Source organism: Leishmania braziliensis, assembly GCF_000002845.2.
Source record: "Leishmania braziliensis MHOM/BR/75/M2904 contig, possible fusion of chromosomes 20 and 34".
Classification (NCBI taxonomy): Eukaryota; Euglenozoa; class Kinetoplastea; order Trypanosomatida; family Trypanosomatidae; genus Leishmania; species Leishmania braziliensis.
This window is the reverse complement of record NC_017947.1, coordinates 1173440-1198461: the sequence shown is the minus strand read 5'-3', so window position 1 is coordinate 1198461 and position 25022 is coordinate 1173440. Positions and strand designations below refer to the sequence as shown.

General features: G+C 54.7%; 10 protein-coding genes across 10 annotated transcripts; all 10 read right to left on the bottom strand.

The window, feature by feature from the left end:
- Positions 1-1095: 1095 nt before the first annotated feature.
- Positions 1096-2001, bottom strand: LBRM_20_2970 (aldose 1-epimerase-like protein; the record flags this gene model as incomplete). The annotated part of the gene is made up of 1 exon (XM_001564527.1): positions 1096-2001. One exon carries the CDS (start codon positions 1999-2001, stop codon positions 1096-1098), a length of 906 nt encoding a protein of 301 aa, XP_001564577.1.
- Positions 2002-2844: 843 nt separating this feature from the next.
- LBRM_20_2960 (conserved hypothetical protein) lies at positions 2845-3300 on the bottom strand (the record flags this gene model as incomplete). The annotated part of the gene is made up of 1 exon (XM_001564526.1): positions 2845-3300. One exon carries the CDS (start codon positions 3298-3300, stop codon positions 2845-2847), a length of 456 nt encoding a protein of 151 aa, XP_001564576.1.
- A 778-nt stretch (positions 3301-4078) lies between these two features.
- Positions 4079-4867, bottom strand: LBRM_20_2950 (conserved hypothetical protein; the record flags this gene model as incomplete). Its single annotated transcript, XM_001564525.1, has 1 exon — positions 4079-4867. The coding sequence occupies one exon, from the start codon at positions 4865-4867 to the stop codon at positions 4079-4081; it is 789 nt and encodes a 262-aa protein (XP_001564575.1).
- A 449-nt stretch (positions 4868-5316) lies between these two features.
- On the bottom strand, positions 5317-6915 carry LBRM_20_2940 (ATPase-like protein; the record flags this gene model as incomplete). The annotated part of the gene is made up of 1 exon (XM_001564524.1): positions 5317-6915. One exon carries the CDS (start codon positions 6913-6915, stop codon positions 5317-5319), a length of 1599 nt encoding a protein of 532 aa, XP_001564574.1.
- A 479-nt stretch (positions 6916-7394) lies between these two features.
- Positions 7395-9545, bottom strand: LBRM_20_2930 (conserved hypothetical protein; the record flags this gene model as incomplete). The annotated part of the gene is made up of 1 exon (XM_001564523.2): positions 7395-9545. One exon carries the CDS (start codon positions 9543-9545, stop codon positions 7395-7397), a length of 2151 nt encoding a protein of 716 aa, XP_001564573.2.
- Positions 9546-13473: 3928 nt separating this feature from the next.
- On the bottom strand, positions 13474-15114 carry LBRM_20_2920 (cytochrome p450-like protein; the record flags this gene model as incomplete). The annotated part of the gene is made up of 1 exon (XM_001564522.1): positions 13474-15114. One exon carries the CDS (start codon positions 15112-15114, stop codon positions 13474-13476), a length of 1641 nt encoding a protein of 546 aa, XP_001564572.1.
- Positions 15115-16396: 1282 nt separating this feature from the next.
- Positions 16397-16858, bottom strand: LBRM_20_2910 (conserved hypothetical protein; the record flags this gene model as incomplete). The annotated part of the gene is made up of 1 exon (XM_001564521.1): positions 16397-16858. The coding sequence occupies one exon, from the start codon at positions 16856-16858 to the stop codon at positions 16397-16399; it is 462 nt and encodes a 153-aa protein (XP_001564571.1).
- A 1004-nt stretch (positions 16859-17862) lies between these two features.
- On the bottom strand, positions 17863-19401 carry LBRM_20_2900 (conserved hypothetical protein; the record flags this gene model as incomplete). The annotated part of the gene is made up of 1 exon (XM_001564520.1): positions 17863-19401. The coding sequence occupies one exon, from the start codon at positions 19399-19401 to the stop codon at positions 17863-17865; it is 1539 nt and encodes a 512-aa protein (XP_001564570.1).
- Positions 19402-19856: 455 nt separating this feature from the next.
- LBRM_20_2890 (conserved hypothetical protein) lies at positions 19857-20495 on the bottom strand (the record flags this gene model as incomplete). The annotated part of the gene is made up of 1 exon (XM_001564519.1): positions 19857-20495. One exon carries the CDS (start codon positions 20493-20495, stop codon positions 19857-19859), a length of 639 nt encoding a protein of 212 aa, XP_001564569.1.
- Positions 20496-21215: 720 nt separating this feature from the next.
- LBRM_20_2880 (conserved hypothetical protein) lies at positions 21216-22646 on the bottom strand (the record flags this gene model as incomplete). The annotated part of the gene is made up of 1 exon (XM_001564518.1): positions 21216-22646. The coding sequence occupies one exon, from the start codon at positions 22644-22646 to the stop codon at positions 21216-21218; it is 1431 nt and encodes a 476-aa protein (XP_001564568.1).
- Between the last annotated feature and the right edge of the window lie 2376 nt (positions 22647-25022).

Genomic DNA, 25022 nt, shown 5'->3' with positions numbered 1-25022 from the left:
CCCACAGACACTCGCGTAGAGACACACTTTTTATTTTCCTCCAACGTGCCCACTCTCGACCATACAACATGAGTCAAATTCCACTCAACCCCCAGGGCCCGTCACAGGCTCATCGCGCCCTGCGAAGAAGCGGCAGAGATGCGGTGCAGCAGTGCGCCGACCCCGTCATCTGAGCTCGGGCTCTGCCTCGAACTCTACTCTCCCCACCCGCCTCCATACGCCGCCTCACAGTCGCTTCTACTATGCCGGTCGCCACATGGTGCAATCCGCTCGGGGTAGCTGAGGCACCCCGCACCACTAGGCAGCAAGACTCTGGTCAGAGGCGCTCCAGTCACGCTGACACCCTGCCCATCCTGTGGGTGGCACAAGCGTGTTCACTGCCGCAGGGCGCTCCGAGGCAACGCCATGCAGGACCCTACCGCCAACCTCAGCAGAGACACATCGCTCTGACCTCCCTGCGTCGTCGGCCCTTGTCCCTGCCACCACCAAAGGGTGGCTAGGGATTGGGAAAGAGTGGGGGACGGCCTGGATTCCCAACACAGAATGAGGGCACTGGACCGTGATACCACGCAGTGAGGCGTGTCTTCCGCCATCATGGCAGAGACAAGATACAAACGCTCACTAAAACGCCGAGCTTAGCGACTCAATCCGAATACGCCCAGAGAAGGAATACGCCATCCAATCCAGAAGTGATGGACGGCGCACTTCACAAGTGAATTCCAGGTAAAGTCGAGTTGCAGAATCCTCGCCTAGTTGATATGTCAACGTCAGCCCCATGGGGTTTGTCCGTCTGCCTCCAGTTCTGCCTCAACTCTCCCAGTGCATGTGGATTCAAATATATACGTGTGTCTGTGCCTCCATGTGCGTCGGTGCGTGTTGGTTAGTTGGCCTAGTTTGGTAACACTGTACCAAGTTACCTGACGCCGCCCTTGCAGAGCGTCCATAGCGATGGTGGAAAAGAAGAGACTAAGCAGGTTTGTGCGTGGGCTTGCCAGGAAGGTCAGTCACTGCAATCACTCAAGGTTGCAGGAGCACACACTTCGCGCGAGGCATTTCAGTGACGCTTCATCCTCTTTGGTTGCCTACAAGCTGTGCCTATATGTTTGATTCTTGAGGGCTTTGAGTCGTGATCGTGATCTCCTGCGATCCAGTCCAGCTCGAGCACGGCGTTACCACTATCTTCTTAAGCATGCTGCCGTGCTCCACGCATACGAAGCGCTTGTAGCCATCCGCCGGCATATCCTTCATCGCGGCGCACTTGACTGCGCCGGGATTCCAGAGGCACACGTCACACAGGTTAGGGCTCGAGATTTGTAGCGCGGCCTTTGCACCGAGGTCCTGGAGCACGATGGCGCACGATTGGCCGGGGTAAATACGGTCGTGCTCGCCTTGAATGGTCCACAGCGGCTCCGGTGGACTCGGCTCGGTGTGCGGGTTACCGCATGCCTTGCCGTTATCGATGAAAGGCGAGCGGTTGACACCGTTGATCACCGTCTGCGAAATGTCGGATACCGCAAAGTATGTATGGAAGGCAAACTGAAACGGCGCTGAGTGCTCCTCGCTCGTGTTCGTAACTTTCATGCGCAGCTTTAACTCCGTGTTGCTGAAGCAAATCGTGTAGAGCAGGTTAACGGCGTTTGTCGCGGCACCAGCAAGGGAGCAACCTTCCGGAAGCAGCTCGCACAGCGACGTGCTGAGAGAGAAGGTCGCCTTGCCATTCTGGACATCTTCGATGTTCCACGGACGAATGCGCGCGAAACCGTGCGGCGGCTTCATTGGGCCGTAGGCATTGAACTGCGGAAAGATGAGCGGCACGCCGCCACGCAGAGCCGTGCCGTCAGCGTAGATCGCAGCGGGGCTGAGGTAGAGGTGCTCCTTTTCATCCTTCGTCTTCCAGCTGCTGAGGTGCGCGCCTTGCTCATAGACGGTAATGCTGGAGCCGTCTTCGTTGTGGAGGGTGATGCTGTTGCGCCCGCGGGGGTCGGGAGCGAAGGCGAACATCGCGCTTGTATGAGGGTGTGTATGTGTGTTTCTTGTTCTTGGTGGGTATGAATGCCGTGCGCTTGACGGCGACAACGAATGATGCGTCCGCGTAGAGAGCGACTACGAGAGAGGGACGGTGGAAACAAATAGAGGCGTAGGTGCACTCAGCGAAGGAAGGGCGGTGCAAGGAAGTTACACGGCGAGTAACAAGAGAGAAAGAGAAGCCTTGCCAAGATCGAGTAGGGTATATTAGCACTTTTGTTTCTGTGGATATGAGAGGAGGGTTGCTCCTCAGTCGTCCAAGAGAGTGCCCCGGCCACGCCACGCGGTTGCACATGGGCAAGCGAACGTGCGGGGAAGAGATCAAGTCGAATGTAGAGAGCGGCGAGAACACCAATGAAAGAAAGAGGAGTGCAAGAAGAGAGAAAATTATTTTCAAAAGGCGTCTCTACTTTCACTGTATCGTCTAGTCTCGGGAGAATGACGCGTTTTTTTTTTGTTATAGAGTGAGAGCTCATTGCTGCAGAGAAGTACAACGCTCACCATACGCCGCCTACACCAAGTAGACGCGCTTTCACTCAGTTGTGTCTCTGACCTAAAGAGGAAAGTAAAGCAGCTTTGTTGTTTCTCTTAGTGCATCACTTTTTCTTTGCTTACTTGTGAGAACACGTGACCGACTGTTGGTGTGATGGGGGGAGGGGGGGGGGGCAAAGAAGTTTGGCATGGGCGCACGGCAAGAGGCATGAGCAAAGAGAATGGGAGTGCGCATGGGTCAATCCCCAAGTGTTAGTCGGGGTCGGCTCAGCGCATCACAAGGTTCTCTCCCTCTCGCGCCCTTATCCTTCTCCCTCGTTGCGCCACTCAGAAGAAAGGATACGGTGGTGGCGGCCGACGGTCCATAATGAGTCGAATCCTCTGCTTGCACCACGAGTCGTGCTGCTTTTCATGTAGCAAATACTCCTCTCGATACCGCTTTGCTTTGGCCACTGGAAGCGACTGCATCTTGGCGTTATGCTCCATGATGGCGCCAATGTCCACTTTCATGTACTCCCCCACGAAGTTCGCGATTTCGTTGCCAATACTGACGAGCAGCAGCACGTCTTTTTCTTCTTCGACGCGGGAGTACTTGTAGAACTCAACGAGGACACGATGTCGTGCCCAAAAAAGCTTCGAGCGGTCGTGGAAATATGCACCGCGAAGCGACTTCATCAACTTTCGGAAGCATCGCTGTTGTGCCGACCACTGTGATGCCGCCGCCGCCGTTGCCCGCGCAGCACCATCTCTCAACACCGCAGAGCCGCTGCTTGACAATGCCATGGATGGCATTTTGATCGAATGCGGAGTTATCAACAGACCATAAAAGCAAGAAGCACGAGCTCCCTTTTTGGTGTCGCACACGGATGAGCTAACACCCCTTGACACGGACACGTGTAAGTCGCTTAGAGGCCGCACGTACACACGGGCGTAATCGATGCTTGTTTGTGAGATGGTGAGGGAGGAGGAGGGGACGTGAACAGCGGGACGATAGGCAGGGAAAGGGAGAAGTTCTAGAGCGGCTAAATGTTTTTTTCGTTCGTCTTCGTGGCGATAGGGAGATAGAAGAGACCTTCGCAGCAAAGACGTTACAGCACACATCTTGTTCCCGTTGAGTCTGTAGACATCGTAAGTGCACAGGAGCGCGTGCAGTTCGACATGATGTCCCGTCCCGTACATGCTGCATTCCAGTGGTGCAGCGGCTCGTCATTGATGACCACGCTCCCTCAGAGAGGCATACATACGACTTGATTCTACGTTCTCATACTTTCATGCGCTGAGATACCCGTTTTGAGTTGCGCGCACGCTGCACCGACCTCACTCTTCTCTCTACAACACCCGGCACAAGGAGTAAGTGTCACGCACGCACATAACGAAGATGAGGTCGGGGAGCAGGAGAAGAACATTGAGGAGAGCGTTACTGGTTGCCACGGGGTTCTCTTTCCCCGACTGACGCAGAGGGATGGAGGAGGGTGCTCGGGCAACACGCGCGTTGTCTACGAGATATTTGTGGCGTCGACACCTCCCTGCTCTTCGACTTTTCGCTTGTGCGTCGCCAGCGTCAAATGTCGAACGTGTGTGTGAACGGGCCATCCGTTTCAAATCGAAGGCCCTGGCGATTCCCAAAAGTGCCGGAGATGACGCGGGAGTTATACTTGATCCAGCTCGCCGCCTCAGGAACGTGTTCCTCGCTCAGCGAAGCCCCATTGGCGTCCACACGAGTCTCGTCCACTCCGCGGGCGACGCGCACGAAATGGCAAAAGCGATCGTACAGCGCTGCGCTGACGTCCTTGGGTACAAGCTGGTGAAACTGCACCGAGCGCCCCTTCACTTTTCCACCCAGTGACGCTTGCGGAACGATGAGGATATCCATCTCAGGGCACTCTTCCAGTGACAGGGGCCGAGTTATCATCTTTTCTGGTGAGAAATGGGTGAATATTTTGGTTTGGAGCAGCACATCTACGCCGCGGCGCAGCTCCTCGTCGGTAACCGAGGTGTTCTCTCCGTCTGAAATGAACGCGATGTACACCATGACTCCGCGGCCCGTGTGGACATACTTGTCGATGTTATCTACAAGAAGATGGCCCTGGCTCATCGCTTGCAGCACAACACGAATTACCATGATGCCACGCGCACACACACACTCTTCTTCGATTGAATGAAGAGTATTGGCTGTAGAAAATGAATACACATGTGCAGAGAAGCACACATATGCGCGTGCGCACCCACATACATGCACAGTGCACTCGAAGAGAGCGACAGGAGAGAATGAGAAGACAGGGCACTCAATGGCTGTCGGCCATAGGAAAGCGATGGTGGCGCATCCCTGAGTGCACGTCCAACAAACCATCGTCACCTACTAACATGGTTGAGTGACGCGCAGGCGCACCCTCGCTGGGCAAGCGCTCTGTTGTGTGCACACTAGCAGGCAAATCACCAACCCGCGCTACGGCCTTTGCTCATCTCCTTTAGAGGAGAGCTTTACGTCTTGCGCATTTTTCTTGGTTTTCGTTTCTCACTTGCTGGATTGGCGCCTGTGCGTGAGTCTACATACCCACGCACACGCACACGCACACGTACACGCGAAGTTCCTGAGTCCAGTGGCGCACTGGCAAGCAAGCAAGAAAAAACAAGCGATGCAAGACAAGCAGTCAGTAGCAGAGAGGGGTGTGAGAGAAATTGCCTGCAGAAGGGGGGAGGGAAGGAGAACGAAAAAAAAAATAAACAACAAAGACGACGCGCGTCATGGGGAAATGAACGTGCAGCTACGGTGTCGTCATTGCAGACACCGCCCAGGGGCTACACGCAGATGCTACGAGAGTGCCACGTGGTGTAGCGCGCAATTTCGTCGGCGGAAGTTGTGGCTGTGATTGCTTGCAGGGCATCTTCAAAGTGATGACACTCCACATGAGGCACATCGTTGGTGCGGCTGATCAGACGCCCGCGGTGCGAGTGCTCGCAGTGCGAGGGTGACGAAGAGTGCGTCGACAGACGGTGCTCAGGGCCAAACCGAGAAGACGGCAACGGGGAGTTGCGAAGGGACAGCGTGCTCTCTGTTCCTGAGCTCCCGCTCCGCACGCCGTCACCGAGGACTTCCGTGTCTTGCAGACACGGCACTGATCGGTATTTTGGCTCGATGTGCATGCGTGAGGGCGAGGAAGGATAGAGGAGCGGCGCTGGTGCAGTGGCGGCGCCTGCGCAGACCACATCGATTCCATCACTTCCCTCCTTAGTGCTTTCTCCGCTGTCGCTGCTGCGGTCGTCAACCGTAGCTTGCGTCTGCAGCAGCCATTCCGTTACCGGCGCCATCACCGCGTACGACAGTAACCGGCGCACATCAACCACTGAGAAGCGCTCCGTCTGCGCGACAATGCGGTCCAGCGCGTCGCCGGTGATGGTGTTAGTAACGCCGCGTAATTCTTTCGCCAAGAGACGCCGTTTCACCGCGTTCGAGGGGAGGCCGACGTGAATGAAACGGTCGAACCGGCGAAGAAAGGCCGCATCCAGCTCCCATGGCAAATTCGTGGCCGCCAGTACCGTCACAGTGGGGAGGTCCGCCTGCAGGTGGAGCAGTAGCTCCGTCTTGAGGCGGCGCGCCAGTTCGCTCTCCCCGTGACCGCCACGCGCGCTGCAGAGGGCATCAACTTCGTCAAAAAAGAGGACGCACCGCGGGACGGACGCAGCGGCTTGTGCAAATGCCTGGCGTACTTGCTTCTCGCTCTCTCCAACCCATTTGCTCAGCAAGTCCGCGGCCGACACACTGAGAAACACAGCGCCGTACTCGGTTGCCGTCGCGGCGGCCAGACGAGTTTTGCCGGTGCCGGGAGGCCCATAGAGCAAGAGGCGGCGCCACGGCTGGCGCGGGCCAGTAAACAAGAACGGGTGCTGTAGCGGAAGAGTCGTTGCTTGGCGCAAGGCGAGTATGGCGTCCTCGCATCCGTACGTGTTCCTCCACGTCACTGAGGGCGCCGTCGCTGGGGCACGGTTTGCGCAAGATGCTAGGACAGGTGCCTCCGCCGCCGTCCTTAGTGGAGCCGTCGGCTTTGGCAGTGCAGCACAGCCTTCAACGTTGTCTTCCCTGCCGTGGTACTCCACTTTATACTGTGCATTCACGAGGTGCCTATCCTTTGCGTCCACCGCAGCATCCGCCACTTCAAGACTCACGAGAACTTGCCTGACAGCACCGATTGTAAGCTCGTACGTGGACAGGTAGGTATGCTGCTGCTCGTAAGACTGAACGATGGAGAGGCAGGGTAGCAGTTGCTGCAATGTGGTGCGCAGTTCGCGCCGCTTGTTTATGCACAGTGAGCGATGGGGGGCAGCAGCGAGGTGATGCCGCAGTAGATCACGTGCGTGAGTCACCAGCACACGAGTTTCTTCTACCTTTTTCGCCTCCATGACGCCTTGTGTGAGCAGGGCATAGCTACACACAAAACACAACGAGCACGTAGGCACAACAGCAGGGACCGGTGTGCAGTGCGCATCGAACATGTGAGCGCATCAAGAAGAGAAAGAGGCGAAAGGAGAGAAAAAAATGGGAGGTGGAGAAGTCTCTTAGAGAAACAATCACATATAGAGGAGCTCCAGAAAGTCAGCCATTGTCTTGCGCCTTTAGAAAACAGGGCAGAAGAAAAAAAATGAGCTAATACACCATCATGGGCAATGCACATCGGACTCCAACACGCTCGGCAGTTATGGCAGTGTGGGTGTGGGTGTGGGTGTGGCAGCGACAGGAACGTGGCTTCCTATTCGATCCCATTCCTCTTTTTTTTTGCTTTCGTTTCTGTGACGGTCACTCTCCCCACGTACGGGTGGGAGAGCGATGAGTCTGTGCCAGCGCAGGTCGGTGATGCCAAGAGACGCACCCCCGCCATTTTTCAATCCTGAAGTAGTCGTTGCAGCATTGCTTCCAATCGGTTCATGCGCTCATCTAAGTGACGCTGGAGGCGTGTGCCCTCTGCCTGGACAATCGCCTGGATTTTTCCAAAGAGCTCCGCTTCACAGTGGTGTTCTTGCACGTCAATGCTTCTCTTCGGTGTCACCTCCGCCTTTACCGAAGAGCTCCACGGTGCGAGCTCATGAAGTAGAGACGCTTGAACATCTGCGACGACAGCCCATGTCGACTTCCGCGTCTGCTGTCCATACACAGACCGCGTATCCTCATCGCTGCCATCGCTGTTTGTCACGATCCTGCTTGCCAAGCCGTAGAAGAGAAGAAGTGGTGCTGGCGCCTTGGGCGAAAAAAGAGGGGCTATGCCGATAATGCGTTGGGGACGGTTGACATCGTAGGTGCCTTGCACTTCGAATCTGAGCTGCTTGATGCTGTCATCAGTCGAGTCACGTTGATGGCTCACGCTCAGCTGAAGGATTCGATGGGGAGTAAAAATGTTAAGACTGTGCATGTGTTGCTGAATGGTGGTGCTACTCGCCTGACGCTTGGCCTCCATCACATGTGCGGGGGCAACAGAGGCAATGCTAAACGAGGGTGGCGTACCAGCCTCTGAAGACGCCTCAGCCAGCCAGTCCAACGCAGCAGCGCTGTCGGCGTTGTCCAGTGACAAGACCGCACTGCTCCACGACACCTTTTGTTCGTCATTCACACATCCTGGAGAAGAGGCAGAGATGGCGGGGGAGCCTCTGTCTGTGACAATTACACGCGTCGCTGAAGCGCGTACGAGAAGAGCGTATCTTCTTGTGAGCTCGCAGCACGGCCTGGGGTGCGCAGAGTCGACGCCATTCTGGAGAGCCCCTCTTCTCTGCGATGGCAGGAAGCACGGCTCCTGCATTCGGAGGCTTGACACAGCCTCGAAGACAGTGGGCGGGGTCGCCGCTAGGGCTGGGGCTGTGGCACTTGAAACGGTAGCGCCCTGGATGGCCTCTTCTGCTGTTTGTGGTGAGCCACTCGACGACGCCGCCCACAGTGAGTTCAAGGTTCGCGGAGCCGAATTGAATGCCGGCGCAGCTGCATGAGATCCGTTGCTACTCTGATTTTTCCCAGAACTCTGAGAGGTCTGGGATTCTACTTGAAGCACGCGCCCGTGGAGACCACGCAGAGCCGGCAGGGTCGAGGTCTCTGCCTCTGCGTCGCCGCCCAGCACCGTCCTATCGGTATGCGTTACCGCTGATTCACCACCCATGACCCAGAAGCTGACGTCCTGCGTTGCCGGTGTTGCTGTCTCGTGCTCCGGTACCACAGCACTCGTTACAGCAATTCCGTAGAAGGAATGCCCAAGTGCCATTAGAACCTGGTGCACGCAAACCGGAGCCGCATCCTCACCGGCACTGTCCACCGTCCACGTATACACTTCCACGTTGCCACTCGGCGATGTTGCGCAAATGTACACTTGAGAGTCCGTGAGGGAAGTCGACGCCACATGATTGAAGGGCCCAATATTCCATGTGTGCTCCTTCACCCGCGACGGCTGCGGTTGTGCCAACTTTTGCGCAGGAGTCGCCGCCGGCGCTGCACTGCAGCAGCACACCACACCGGTCACGCGTTGTAGTCCAGCTACAATCATGACCGACACCGGTGAACTTTCTTTACCGACGTTTCCCCTTTTAGTAGCTGTGGTTGTGGTGCAGAAGTCTGCGACACGCGCAAAGGACACGCATACGGCGTTTGCATCACGTTGACCGCCATGGGTTTCCGCGAGTGTTGCAAGCTGTGAGTCATCATCGCACTCAGAGTTCGACGAGCTCATGCGTTCCGTGAGGCCAGAGCGAACAAGCAGCAGTTGCCGCTGCCTTGTCTTCACTGCCAAAAATCTGAGACCAACCCATGCGATCTTCTCCACCTCCAGCAGTGAGGAGGCTGTCGGCGGCACCGTCTTAGTCAATCGTGGCGAGAAAAAGTGCGTCCCCATCCACGCTGCCTCCGCTGAAGTACCAGTTTCCGCTGAGTCGGTTGCAGGTGATATGCATTGCGAATCGTCCATGCGTTTGCTCGCCATGTGCTGCCTTGCTGAACCACGCGAATGTGTACAGCGAAGGTCATTATTGAAAAGAGGGATGGTGTGCAGCAGCATCATGTCGGGAGCTTGTGTAGTGGCGCTGGATGCTGTACCTGCCGTCCACAGTGACGAGGTGCCTAATGTGTACACGTCAAGACACAAGATAGGTAGGTTGTTAGATGTTTGCAGCTGCACTACGCCCATGGCTCCGGTCACGGGTGCCGCAGAAGTTTCTCCATGCCTCGCAACGGCGATGAAGGCACCGTGAGAGGCGGAGGACGGGAGCATAGCAATCCCATTCGACGCGGTACGATGCGGCGGCAGGTCTTCCTCCACAAGAAGAGACAGGCGGGGAAATGCCTTGGCCATCGCACGTATGCTGCACCGCACGTAGTCTTGCAGTGAACACTCCTCCTGGACTGTGTGTTTGAGCTATACGCGATTTCAGTCGCGCGTGTGTGTGTCTACTTGTGGTAACCGAGAAGGGGGATGAGATCAAGAGGGAGGGTGTGAGAAGGGTAGGGGAGTCATCAAAGGCAAGGCGAACAACAGCAAAGCAAATCAAAAACAAACATAGACGACACACTCAAGAACCCGACGACGGCCACTGTGACCTCTTGGTCTCTGCGGTGAGAAGTTTGTCCAGTAAACCTGTGCAGCAGGCAAGTATACCGGACACGGTCACACACACACACACACACACCTACACACCTGCGCAGGCTACTACCCAAGGGAGCACATGGTATATGGCAGGACTGCGTTACACCTTTTGCACTGGGAGTTTTGTTGCACGCATCGGTGGTCTCTTGCTGTGTGTGTGTTTTTTTTTTTTGAGGGGGGAGAGGGGATCGGCAGAGGGAAGTGCTGAGCGCCAACAGTTTGTATCACGAGAGAGCATAGCGCGACGCGTCACCGTCCGTGGCTCAAGAACCACGATAGAAGTCGCGCTGATGACGGTGATCCAAGGGGTACGGTCTTATCACTGCACAGCCCTCCTTCTCACGTGGGATGATGGTACCGCACACTAATACCCACACCGGCGTCCGAATAAGTCATCCTCTTTTCCGCTCCTTCGCGCCCGTTCTTCAGCCAGGGCGACATACACAAGGGTTGTTCTCCTTCCCTTAATGGAATGACGGTGCATCATCAAGCGCACGTCATCAATGCCGCGCTTGGCCCATCCGGGAAGCCTGAATCATACCAGGTGCAGTGCCAGCATCTGTACTATCAATAACACATGCGCACTACCTTTACAGTGTGAGAGGGTAGAGCGGGAAGAAGAGGAAACCTGAGCGAGGAGGAGGATAGGAACGGGGGAGAAACATCGAAACTGGAGCTTCAGTCCTGAGCTTTCCGTGCTGTTACGTTGGTGACGCCTCATGCCGATAAACTCAGTCCTGAACTCATCGCGTACCTGAAAGAGAAAGGGATTGAGCGCACATGTACAAAGGAAACTCACCGACTCTGGTCAGCTGCCATCCCCTCGCTCATATTCTCATAATGCACCGGCTTTTCCTTTCTCCATTACTGTCTCACTCCATCTTGAAACATCTTTGATAGTGCCGCAATGCTTGATTTCTTTCCACTTTTCTCTCCCCTCAGCTTCCTTTGATGACCACGCCGCCTGCCTGCCATGTCATCGAGCCTTCGTAGTGATGTGTCACTGACACAGAGACGAATCAGATCGCATGCCCTCCTGACGAGGGCTGCGACAGGAAGAGAGAAAAAAAAAACATAGAAGAGGACTGGCCGATTCTAACTCGGGGGCTAAAAGAGGCTAACACACACTCGAATACAAACACCGCTAATGCACAAAACATTCATTTCCCCCAGTCATGCACGTGAGCAGAAAATGAGTACGTGCACTTAGAGAGCATAGTTCTCCCAAGAAACACGATGTGCATCGCACTTTACGAGTAAAGACCAACAGAGAGATAAAGTGCACACAAGACACGTTGTGCAAAAGGAGAAAAGTCCAAAAACAAAACGAAGATTGATAACCCCCGGACCACCCAAGGTACACATCAGAGGTGTAGCCGGCAGAATTACTATGAATGCGTCCCTCAGAGCTTCGAGGGTGGGGAGAGGATGGTCAATGACGGAAATAGCGAAAGACAAGAGACCAGAGAGAAGTAAGTGCATACGGGACTAAAGGCCAGAGTCACAGCGTACTCACTCACGCTTCATCGTACAGTCACAAAGCTGCGGCTAAATAAAGAAGACGAAGAGACAAAGAAGTAGCAGCAGAGGTCCTGAGAAAGGCAAGCGATATTCACACACACACAGAGCGAGAAAAAAAGAGCAAGAGCGGTGTACACGTCAACGTCAGTAGCAGTGAAGGGGAAAAGGAAACAACTGGCACACGGTAGGGAAAAGATCAGGGACACCGGCGAACGCACGGATACATGCACATGACATGAAAAAAAGGGGTGAAGTAACGACGACGACGACAACAAAGAAGAAATAATAATAATAAACTGGCGGCTATTGGCAGCGGAGGAGGTCGTAGTTCAAACAACAAACGCAAATGCCCGCACACACGCATAAGTAAAAAAAAAGCAAAAACACAGAACGGAATAAAAGGATGGAACAGACAGGGGGCAGACTCCTCCCCTCTCCTCCCCCCAAGAGCAAAAAAATAGGAGAGGAGTGCAGAGCAAGAGGAAGCGGAGATGGAGGCGGAAATAACGACACGTATGCACATAAAAAAGTGATAGTAAAAAAAAAAACAGGACCAATACGCCAGCTGAACGGAGAAGCGAAGACGGCCCACAACGAGATGCGGCACGCACGCGCCGAACAACGCAAAGCAAAAAAAAAAGAAAAATGACGCGCGCCAAAGGAAGAAGGCAAACAAAAGCGAATAACACGAAGAGAGGTGGGGAGGGAGAAGGCTGTGCACATCACTAGCGGAAGTTGCGAAAAGAGCGGAGGCAGCGAACAGGGGGGGGGGGGAAGGAGAAGGAGAAAGAGAAAGAGAAAGAAAGGTTTCTATAGGAAGACAAGTGCAAAACGTAAGGCGACCGATCAACTGAGAAAAAAAACGACTTGTATGAAAGGGAGGAAATCGCAGAAGTGTGCGCATTCACCATTTCACCAGCTCCACACAGAGCGATTGAGAAGACGAGATGCACCAGTGAGAGAGCGCGGTTTTCCGGTGGGCAGCAACGGGAAGTTGTTCACAAGCATAAGTAAAGCCCCACAACAATAAGAAAGAGTGACCAAAGAGCCAGCCAAACAGGAGAATCTCAGAAAGAAAATGTGAAAAAAAAAAAAAACATTGGGAGAAGAAATACACTCGACACACACATATTTGCCCAGGAAGCCGATGCAAAGCACAGAAAAGAATAAACGGAGAGAGAATGATACCGAAAGAGAAGCAATCATGTATACCAGTGCATCTCTTCAAGCCTTCCTGGCTGACAAGTTTCCTATTGCCGTGGAAGAGTAAATCAAACCGGTATCCCCACTGATCGCGCCATCGACACCTCCAGCGCTGGTAGAGCTAATCAATGAGAATGCTGTTGCTTTCAAGACACCATTGGATAACACTACACACGAAGAGGTAGACGTGAGTATCCTCATTTTTCTGCCACCCCAAGGATCCCTGTCGTCGTGACTAATGAAGGGTGTGGGTGGGGGGAAAGAGCAAACGCTTACGATGACTCGATTCCTCGAGGCCTGAAATGAGCGAAGGAGCTACAATGGGGTAAGAGGGAGAAAAACGGCTGGGGGGGGGGCATATGTCGCCCGGGTGGCGGAGAGGACGTTGACTCGCTCCGCATGCCCACACCGCGTTTCGATCCTCCTTTCCCCTTCACACTCCTGTCGTGAACTTTTAAAGCAGGAGAAAAATCAAGGAGAAGCGGGAAGGGAGAAAGAAAAGCACAATCGATGCTCAGGAAACTGGGAGCGCGACGCTGTAGACACTACGGCACACATACGCAGACTGACACACCCACACCCACACACACAGCAGAGTTGGCGCAAGTCTTCACTTTGTTGCTTACCCACGCACGGTTGTTTCTTTGCAGCCCATCATGCCCCCCGCCTCCTGTGCCGCGTTGCCGGCAGACTCAGCATCCTCGTCGTTGAGATCAAGCACGTTGGCGATGCGTTCGTAAATCTGACTTACGGAAATGCCATCGCGCGCGGTGATGCGCATGGAGACTGGGTGGCTCATGACCAAGGTAATGTTGTACCGAGCCTCTGGGAACTTTCCGACCAGCTCCATCTTCAAGTGGCGGACCAGCAGTGCCGTCACGATAAGCAACTCTAAGTAGCCGAACTCCTGGCCAATGCAGCTGCGCTTGCCGCAGCTGAAGGGAATGTAGCCGCAACGGCCGCAGCGCTTGCGCAGTGCCTCCCCTTCTTCGTAAAGCCACCGCTCAGGACGAAACACGTCGACGTCGTCGCCGTACACATGTGTGTTGCGCTGCAGAGAGAAGAGCGTGATGACCACCGTCATCCCCTTTGGGATCACCACACGAGATTCGGGAAGGTACACATCCTCAGCGGCGTCACGGTAGATAATCGGCGCCGCTGGGTACATCCGCAGAACCTCTTTCACAACGGCGACAAGGTAGTCGCACTCCATAAGCTCCTCCACGGTGGGGCAAGTGCAGATGGAGGGCATCAAGTCCTCGAGGGCCTCGTAGAGACGGTCTTGCACCTCCTTGTTTGCACCCAGCAGTGCAAACAGGAATTCCATTGTATGACTCGCTGTGTCGTGGCCGGCAAACAAGAAATTGACGACGTGATCCAAGACGTCCTCCATACTAAAATGCACGTACAGCTCATCAATAAGGGCGTCCATCACGCACCGACGCGCTCCAATCTGGTTCATTTGCATGTTTTTATCCAGTAGGCCTACGCTCATCTCTCTGAGGATCTTTCGTGCGTTACGCTGGGCGGCCGACTTGAGATACGGACAGAAGTAGTTCATGCGGGACATCTTCATCATCGCATTGAAGTGAGTGCGCACCCGAAGCGACTCGCTACGGGAGGCGCGGAAGGCCGCCTCGCCTATGGCGGAGAGCGCCATGCGAAAGATGTGGTCGCTGAGGTTCACCACGGCGTCCTGCCTACTGCCGCACTGGATGACGTCGAAAAGCCCACCCAGCATGTGCAGGGCGTGCACGCGAATAATCTCATTCGCAAGACCGCGTATGTTCTGCGACCTGAAAATAGGCATCAGGATGCGGCGATGCATGGCGTGCTTCTCTTTGTTGCCTACAGCGACAAGGCCAACACGACCAACGACGATGCGCACGATGTCATAGCCGGTGTCCTTGTAGAACTTCGTGTCTGCGCGCAGCAACACGTGCTCAATGTCACCCGGACAGGAGAGTACCACGTGTGGGCGGAAGAAGATCTTCATAACGAATGGCTTGTATTCGAACTCTGTGCACCATCGTTGCAGCGTCTTCAACGGATCGCCCTTGCGGACGACGTAAAAGTGGCGGTAGAGGATACGCTTAACCACGCTCCACAGGGGGCCGTCCTCGGGGTTGGGCGGAATCGCCGGCTCTGGCATGTTCGGCGGTGCAGAGTATACTGCCTGCAGTGCCCGCATGGTGGCGTAGGTGAGAGCGCCGACAGTCGCAACGACAGCTGTCGCCTTGACTGGCAAAGTAATGGGAATCATCAGAAGTGCTGCACGGTGAGTCGAGCTGGGCAAGCCAACAGTGGACACGTTCAGGAGGAAGAGCACCACACAGGTGGTGTTGAGGGACAACACGCGCAGAAAGGCAAGAGAAGATGGAAGGTGACAGTATCTGAAGAAGGGGGGGGGGCACAAGGCGAGGCAGTGAGTCAATAAAGGGGCCAATCGGAAACTCTGTGAAAGCGCGCTAAGTAAGAGCCGACGACACCGAACATGAAAACGTGGAAGCGCGTGTTGTGTAGTGTGAAAAACAAAAGCGAAGGTCTTATGAAAGGAGGAGGTGCAGACTGAGGAGGGGCACGGAGTGTGTGACTCGTAATGGGTGATGCAGAGAAAACCAGTCTTGACTTGCTGTAGTGTGTTTAGTGGTACCTCTTCACTTTACTGCGAGTGCCTTCTAGGGGATGGACTAGCGAGAGAGAGAGAGAAAGAGAGGAGCGAAAAAAAAACAACACTGAAAAAGAAAAAACGGAATGAGCGCATGTGATTGAAAGGAGGGGTCGGTCAAAGGGGGAGAAGGGATATGCTGTGAAGAGGAATGGGGCGACAATGGGCAAGAGCGTACGTTGAGACCCTGAGGTCGGATAAGGGGAGGGGGGAGAGAGGGAGGGGGGACGGCGGAGTCGATAACCCATGTATATATATATATGTATGTATGTATAGCAAACGATGGGGCTAATGAGCAATGATTGTAGTTTGCCTAGGCTTTTGTTGCTGATGCATTGTGTGTGTGTGTGTGTGTGTCGAGGGATGAGCCTCATTCGTGAGAAGAAAAGGATGCGAGTAGCCGAAAAGAGTGTGGTTGTAGCGAAGAAGTGGCATCAAGGGAGGTACACGCACATCCGTGCTTCATCCACGCTTGCAGTTACCAGCGACATCTCTCTGTAGCGCTTCATGTATGAATGCAGTTGCGTTCACATCCCGCATCGGAGATGAGACTTGGTACTTTGCGCGGAGACATACATAACGCATGCGCCTACGTTCTTGTCGCTTAGCTCGAGTCGCAACCCATGTGGGCGGAACTCGAGAAAGTGAAACGGGCAAGGGGAACCAATCACCCCAATATCACCATCAGCAGCACGCAGCACCAGTAGTAAATGCGCACACCACCCCACAGGACGGTAAGCCGTTACGACTGCGAAGAACAAACAAAGCCTTCTGACGTGCTTTTCTTCCATGGCCGATATAGGGGAAGGCACACAGAGTGAAGTGTTATCCGGGGGAAAGGTACACGGCGGAGGGGCTATATAAAGGAGGGTGGCGACTAATGATCTTGCGTCGTCACCTCCTTTGGCATGTGCCGTACCCGCCGCGTCCTGGGGCTTTTCTCGCGCTCCGCCAGCTTCTGTTCATAAGCGACCTGGCGAGAGAGCTGAAAGTTCACAATTTTGCCCGGCTTGGGGTTCCGCTCCGTGTGCAGTGCCTGTAGAAAAGAGCCGGCCAAATCCATGTAGAAGCGCTGCTTCGCAGGGTTTGTCTCCTTGCTCCTCTCTGCCCACTGCCTCATCAACTGCTTTTTGAGAAAGGTGCGGGCGTGGCGAGACTTGACTGTGATGTCAATGCTGCGGTAGCACATGCGTAGGAGGGACATGGGGGAGTTGATCTGCAGTACGCGTTGCTGCGAGTTTATATGATGACCAGAGCTTCCAGTACAACCGACTGCGGCGGGGACACCAGTGCCGCTGCAGGCAGTCGTGGAGAATCGTAGAGTTGCAAGGCGCAGCATTACTCAGAGGAGCTACAACTTTTTGATAAGTAGTCGATAACGAGAGAGAAAAAGGCACAGAAGAAGTGAGAAGCACCGACAGCTCGCCATCTGAGAAGAGAGCGGCTGCGCCCATGGATGTTCATAAGAGCGCCGCCTATACATGTTTGGCAGTGAAACAAGTCGAGTCTCGCTTTTTCTGTTTCACTTCGCTGCGTTGCTTTTTTTCATTCGTACGCAATCGCCGTCGAACACGTTACGCAGTTACACATATACTTTGGCTCCTGGTGACCAAGGCGCAAGTACTGTACTGTGAGAGAGGTACTCCCGAAGGGAGGGAGCGAGGGTGAGACGTTCGATGAGATTGAATCACTTCCAAAGACCCCTTAGTGGTTCATCTCGACAGAAGGGGACATTCAAGAAGAGCTTGGAAACAGAGAGTAGCGTGCAGCCGCCCTGCTGACTTTTATAGGCGACAGGAGAGCTTTCGAAAAGCTTTCTAACAAACATCAAAGAGAGAGAGAGAGAAAAGCAGAAAAGAGAGCCTCAAAGGGAGAGGAAAGACACACACACACACACACACACACGAGAGAGAGAGAGAGAGGGCGGCGTAATTCCAAAGGCAGCGATCGCACAGTCCTCAAACGATTCTGCCAACATTATTAGCACATAGCGCCACAGAACTGAGAAATGGAGTAGGGCAAGCGAAAATCATCGCAACCACAAAGCGGAGATAAAAGAGAGGGAGAAAAGAAATGAAAAGACGCCGAAGCGTACACACAGGTGAAAGAAGTGCAGACGAATAAGAAAAAGAGTTGGATTGAGGGGAAGGGAGAGAGAGAGGGGTGACAGTGGGCTGCAAGGGCAGGACCGCACTGTACATCAAAGAACCAACCATCCGATCCAAACAGCCGTTCTCACGCCCAACGCACCTGTAGCCGATGGCTCAAGGGTGATAGCGTAGGATTCACACCCACACACACAAACCGGACGTATATGCAAAGATGCATATCTTCCCAAGCAATTCAGACTTGCAGACTTGGGTCGTTGTTGGTATAAGCACTGTACCCGTCTGGAAGTCCTGCCATAGCCTCTCTGCACGCCAGAGCGCCTCGGCGCCGCGAATGCTGGAAAAACTCTGTGAAAAAGCCCGAGTTTTTTATGCCAAAGAATGTGGTCGCGTTCCACTGCGAGGCTTCGCTTCTGCTACAGTCCATCGCCCGCTGGCGATTGCGCAGACACATCTCTTCGATGATTGTGGTGTACCCGGTCATCATGGGCGATGTGGGGTCGGCAAACAGCTGCACACGCCACAGATCCATCGTCTCTACAGCACGCACCAAGGCGGGCCACTTCGCTGACGGAATCATCACCTCCTCCAAAAGCAGCACGCGGAGATTCGAGAGGCACTGCAGAGAGTCGATCAGGGCACTCACCTGCGCAGCAGAGAGGGCAGTGTAGCTGAGATCCAGCTCCTCCATCGCTACGTCGCAAGCCTCAAAGAGCAGCTCGCGTAGTGTGGATGGGTCGCTGCTGGTGAGGACGTTACCACGAAGACTCAACCGCCGAATTTTCGTGAAGTGTAGCGTCTGCGTAAGGCACAACAGCGAGGTTTTTGTCAGGTCATTGTACGAGAGGTCAAGCGAGTGCACGTGGCAGTCGTGATGCGTGGAGAGGTAGACAATGCCAGCTAGGAGGATTAAGAGCCCTGCGGAACCAAGGTGACAGGAAGAGAAAGACAGCGTGGAGAGAAGATGGTCCTCGTCATTCATCAAGTCTGACGGCGGCGCCCGTGCCGCCGCCGTGCACAATCGTCGAAAGCCGTCGAATACCAGCACATGCATTCGATCGGGGCCCACAAAAACCCCGCTAAGATGAAATAAGTTGAGTTGAAAAGTACTTCCACCTAACCTCAGTGCAATGTCGGCAAACAGACGGCTTTCTGCCGCAATGCTCCGCTCTACCAACAGTGGCGCATAGCGATTCTCTGGCTTGCCTTCATGCACAGTGAAGAGTAGGTCGCTCCGGGGGTATGTGGTGGCAGTGTATTCCACCTTTGCAGGGAAAGAGGCGCCTTCCTGGATCTCCAAGGTAAACGACCTCGAATCACAAACCTCCCTAAACTGGAGCCCCGAGCGCACGATGAGCCACCACGGCCCGTAGAAGCGCAAATCAGTATTCCACTCCGGACGCTCTTGCGGGGTGTTCCACGAAACGCTCTGCACAGTCTTCTGGAGTCTTGCAATCAGAGATGCCAGCAGCTGTTTAAACGATGTGGCGTGCGTGTGCATTGGATAGGCGATCATCTCCGCGTCTGTGTTTGTCATTGTTTCCGTGGTAATCCTTTTAATGCAGCGGAGCGGGTCGAAGTCGATGGCGGAGGGGCTCGTTCCCTTCACGAGGCCGAGGCGCCGATGGGAACCGACCACCCAATTGTCCCCTTCGCACTGTGCGCACCGCGTGGGGGCGCTGAAGATGCGCAGCACCTGGTTATTCTCCTCTTTAGCGACGAAAGGAGCCAAAGTGGTGTGGCACGTCAGCCGCATGGGGTGGGGGCCCTCCATGTGAGACCCCATGAATGTTTCGATCAAGGCTTATGGAAAGGAGTGAAAGGTGCCGGAGTGGGGGGTGGGGGGTAAAGGGAAAGGGGACGCCAACACGCTATTGCTCACCCGCGTTTCTCCTTGTATAAGGACTGTAAGATGAAACCGTGGAGCGGGAGCGGCAGAAAGAAAATAGAAGGAGAGGGAAAGGGAAGTGACTGAAGGTGACAGGAGATTCCCTTCTGTCTGTTCATGAGCACATGTACATGCCGAAGCGAAATCTGTGGTAGAGCGCAAGACAAGCTTATGTGTTTGCTGTGTGAAGCAGCGGGACCCTGGAAGCATGCCTCCCACTTATACACCTCACACACAAGTCTTTTGCCATGTGCGCATCTGTGCTGTGTGTGTGTGTGTGTGCTTCCGTGAGCTTGCTACTGGTCGTCACGTCTGCCGTCGCTCTCCCTGTGAGTTCGGAATTACATCGAATCCCACATATTAAGCGGTGGAAGGCACCTGGGGTGCTGGCGTGCGATCATCGCCAGCTGTCGACCGAGCTGCTGTTCCCTCCGTGCCATGTGTTGAAGGAGTTCGGGATTCTTGTGGTCGTAGCCCAGCGCATGTAGGGTGGCGTGTACGAGCGCTGCGTGGAGGTAGGGTGCCAGGGGAAGAGTGGTGGAGGGGTAGCGACGGCATCGCAGACGCATATAATCGAGCGAAACAAAAATATCGCCAAGGTCGACCAGCTCAGCTCGGATGGCGGACTTCTTCAGGACAGTCGGCCCCGCCGCTACTGCCACGCCGCATTCACGTGAGGTGGCCAGCGCGGCGTGTGTACCCTCGTCATCATCGCCCCCTTCCAAGGGATCGCTAAAGAGAAGATGATTCACGAAGCGGTCCGCCTTTCCTACCGAGGTGAAGGTTAGTACATCAGTAGGCCGATCTGACTCCTTGTACTTGCAGTTGATTTGACGCATGTAGGCGAGAGAGACAAACTCTAGGTTGAGTCGTGTGTCGTAAGGAGCGTGCTCGAGGGTAAGCAGAAGGTTTATCAGGTGCCGAACTTCACGGCGCAGTGTGGGCGTGGCGCCAGCTATCGTGAGGCCTCTGAATATCATTATGACTCTGTGCATGTAGACAAATTACAAGAGCAGAGCCTCTGTGAAAGAGACAGGTGAGAGAAGCGCAGGAAGAGAGAAAAGTAAGGGGGGGGGCTAGCGGCGACAGCGACGTACTATGCGGCCAAAACGTGCACACTGATCGTGAACGTCGCACTATTTGGCGCGAAACGACTCCACGCACGAAGAGAAAGAGTGTTGCCCACAGACTTGTTGCCCAGCACCAGAAGAGAAAAGAGGTGGGGAAGGGGACATCCTTATCGAGGAGACGGGAGCTTGTGAGAACGTGATTCGTGTGGGCCATGAGGTGCGACGTGTGGTGAAAAGGAAATGAGGCAGTGAGTTCACGGTCGTCTCCTAAGGTGAGAGCATGCACTACATTGCTGAGTACTTGGATGCCGGTAGCGTGTCTGTGTGTGCGTGTGTGTGGAATCAGCGGCTGCTTCTCAGTGAGATGATCCTCGTCTGTGTGCCTATTTCTGCGTCTGCGTGTGGGTTGGCTCTCATGTTCGCTCACTGTAGAGCGTAAATCTTGTTGCCATCGACATACCCACAACGTTAAGAGCACAAACCAAAAGCAAAAAAGCGCGATGATCGCACGCAGGAAAGCGGAATCAACAAGGGGACGCTCACGCCGTGATGCCGGAGATTGAATGCATAGATTTCAACGACGACATCACCCACAGAGGTGCCAACAGAGCAAGCAGTGCTGGTTTGCGCTTACGGTACCAACGCGACAATGGTTCGTTTGTCGAGTACCGCCCGCACGTCACTGGCCCGCGCAAACGCGGCGGTCCACGGCGCAGCTGCTGTGGGGGACATGATCTCCGACATAGACAGTGGAGTCACCTTCCATGCGACTTCAATAAAAAGTTTCTCCTGCTCCGTTTTGCTCGTCCTGCCGCTGCTTCCTTCCCGTGCAGCCACCATACTAGGTGCCGGTGCTTTCTTCTCCGCTATGCCGCGAAGCTTCACGGTCGAGGAGACGAGTTGTCGCAGTGAACGCTCTAGGTGTGGTAGAAGCTTTGCTGCCCCATCAGAGGCCAGCCCGATCCACGAAAACCAAAGTCGCGTCAGCAACACAAGGCACGGAATATCGCAGGTGAACAACTGCTCCGCACGAGCTACATGCATCTCAGCAGCCTGTCTCTCAAGGCATACGCGGACGCCGTCCACCGTGAACCGCAGCAGCTGTGCAACGAGGCGTGCAGACGCCTCGTACGCAAAAAAATCGGAGAAGCGATTCAGTGAGTGATTGTGCAGAGCATAGCTTCGACAGCGCAAGAACAGGCACCATACAAGCGGTGCAACCTCTTTCACAGTTGGCACGGCGTTACCCACTCGCCAATCGATGGCTTTGAAGGCATGCAGAAGCACTTCGCGCGAGACCTTGCTGACGTGGCAGGACTCCACCTCATTAGTGATGCTGAGAAAATCGATATCCTTGCTCTGTTGCCCTTGCATGGCTTCTGCGGTGCCTGCGATTGCTTTACGGACCTCCGCCGCTCCTAGATCCCCGTCGCTGACCATGTGCTCGAGCTCCCTAAAACAACTCCTTGCCCAGCGGAATCGCGCGTAGGTGGTCAGCAACCTCAGTGGTGGCAGGAACGTGCGGAGGGGTGTGCCATACGTTGTCCACTCCGCTACACACTTACGCGCCGCGCGGGAGAAGAAACTACCGATGGCCTCCTCGATTCGATAGACATATGCGCTACGGGCACCACCAAGAGCATAACCGCCTCGCCAGCATGCCTGAAGCGGTGGGAGGCAAAGTGCCACTTTGCTTACCACGGCAATCGGCTGCGACTCAAGTCCCAAGAGCCACGTGGCCCACTCTTCTACGCATGTGTGCATACTGCTCTTACTTGCGCTCGCGGAGCTCCTCGCGGGGGTATCTACGGCATTCAACACGAGTGACAGTCGCTGCATGTGCACCATGACGGATAGGGCGGCCGCCTCTTCCGTTACCTCGTCATGTTTTTCTGAATTGTGTATCGTGGCTGCAGCACACTTCGTGTAATTGGCAATCGCGGAGAGGAGGCGAGGCGCAGCGTCGTCTACCGTGAGCGTATTTGCTTGGGAAAGGCATCGCACAGAGGCATCTACATCCTCTTGAAGTCTGCCAACAAAAAGCCCATCGTGAGCCGTCATGACGGCTGACGTTGTTTTTCTTTCCTCAAGTGTGTTGCAGAGTGCGATAAAGGTCAGGGAGATCGAAGGAGATGAAACATAGAGAGTGAAGGAACACATGTGAATTGTGCACTCCTTATGTGAAGATCGTGCCACTGGTACGGGTGAGACAATGGGCATCATGAGGCTACGCGGAAACTGCGGTTCGCCCGTAAGGACTTTTCCTCCTTTCAATGTGGGCATTCTCTGCTACACAAGCATAGTCTCCTCTCCACACGACCCACCCAGCCGGCCATAAACCCATCGCATGGTGCAAAGATTCGTAGACACGCGTTACAGCAATGCGCCAACTCATTCATCTTACCCCGGTTTATGCCTCAGACACTACCCAACCTCCTTACAGCAGGCCGCTACACAGACGCTCCCTTCATGCTGGCCACCGCCTGATGCATCCCTCTGGGGAGAGGTTCAGGTTCTCAACACCACTAGGCAGCAGGGGCAGGGCGAGCTATATCCCATTCCCGCTGACACGCTGCCCATCATGTAGATAGAACAGAGATGGTTACTGTCGCAGGCCGCTTCAATGCAACACCATACATGGCACCACCGCCAATATCAGTAGCCCTAAATCCCCCTACATCTCCCAATACTGACTTAACTGACTCTGTTCAACACCAAAACTCACTTGGTATTGGAAGAAATAGAGAAAGGTCGCTTATCTTTCCAACACCTAGCGGAGGGCACTAGGCTCTGCCATACCCCCACACTAGGGCGTTTCGCGACACTAAAGGCCCGCAGAAAGAAGTGGAGAGCGATTCCCGTGCACAGCACGCAGTACACTACCCCGGAACTGAACACAAGGCATCATCGGCGTTATTTCTTTCGTGATTTCCACTCGGCTTGTGCAAATAATCCCTCCACTTGACGAAGTGGTACAGCGGAAAGTGATGCTACAAACGTACACAGAAGTACACGCAGAGAGCCAGACTCAACGCAGGTGCACACACGCGTTGGGCCCCGCCTCCGTACATCACTGGCTGGGCAGCGCACAAAAAAGGGGGAGGGAGATGGAGCCACAGAGTGTGGCTGTATCGGTGAAATAGTCGAGGGGACAACAGACGGCCTTGCACACAGGCGTATATCATCGGGCGTGGCGCGGTTGCAGTTAGCTGCGGAAGGTGGAGAAGTAGCAAAAAAAGACGAATAACATTAAAAGAGAGAGCGCGTAAGAGGCTACAGAGAGAAAATCAATGACAAGAAATGAGAACGAGGCAGCATCACAAGCAGATGCCGTAGAGCGAAGAGAACGTAACACGAACTAAATGCCACTCTACACATCACCGACATGTCCGCACAACACAGAAAAAGTATACCCCACCATCTCGCTCGAGTATCTGCTGTGTGCGAAGGGCTACTAAGCAATAAGGCTGAATTCTCCCTTTCCCCCCTCAGTTAGTGTGCACACCACTATGCGTGTAGCACCTCACTACCATCAACGCCAACGCAGCAACGGTCAATCTGCACCGCGGCGATGAGAATAGGGGACCTCCAGGAGAACCAGGAAGCTTAATGGAATGGAGAACACAAACAACCTGCGATATTGGCGTGGGTTGGCTCACACTGCACAGTGGACCCCTAAAAAAACGAACAACACACTGGACACACGCACAAAGCCAAGGAAAGGGGGAGAGGGCGCAAGGGGCAGGCGATGGCCTCTCGAGCACGAGGAGTACAGACAGGACAGGTGCGGCACAGAAGGGAAAGAAGACCCGTGAAGCGAAATGGCGTAAGGGAGAGCGGCAGCACCGCATGGGAGCGCCCCGCCAGCGAGAGTGGCAAGAGAGAAGGGAAGAAAAACAGTAGACGCGTACACGGCAATGGTGACAGGGTGCTTAGAAGGCGAAAGGACGTGCGCCGCAGCATACCACGTGGCGCGCGCAGACCTGTGTGCGGGTTTAAATCGGCACACCACGAGAAAAAAAATACAATGAATAGAGCGAAAGCACAAGATAAGAAACACGACACCCTCGAGGGGTTCTGCGTGGAAAGCCGTGCGGAGGGAGAGGAGAAAAACTAAGGCGATCGCAAACGAGAGACGCGTGTCAGATCCGCACCCGACCGTGCCTGCATGTGCACGGAGCGGGGGGGGGGGGCAGCCAGTTTCGCACAGCAGAAACAGCGTGACCTCCTTGCCCCGCTGCCACGCCAGCCCCCAAGATCACACAGCGAGTGACTGGGAGGTCCGGCAAGGGGCACGACAGGACGCAAAGGCGAAAGATGGGCAAGCGCACTCCACTCCGTCTGAATGCGTCGTATGCCAGTGCCGCGGTGCGTGTGCAAGTGGCCAGCAGCGGTGCACACACAGACACACACACACACACACACACACACGACGAC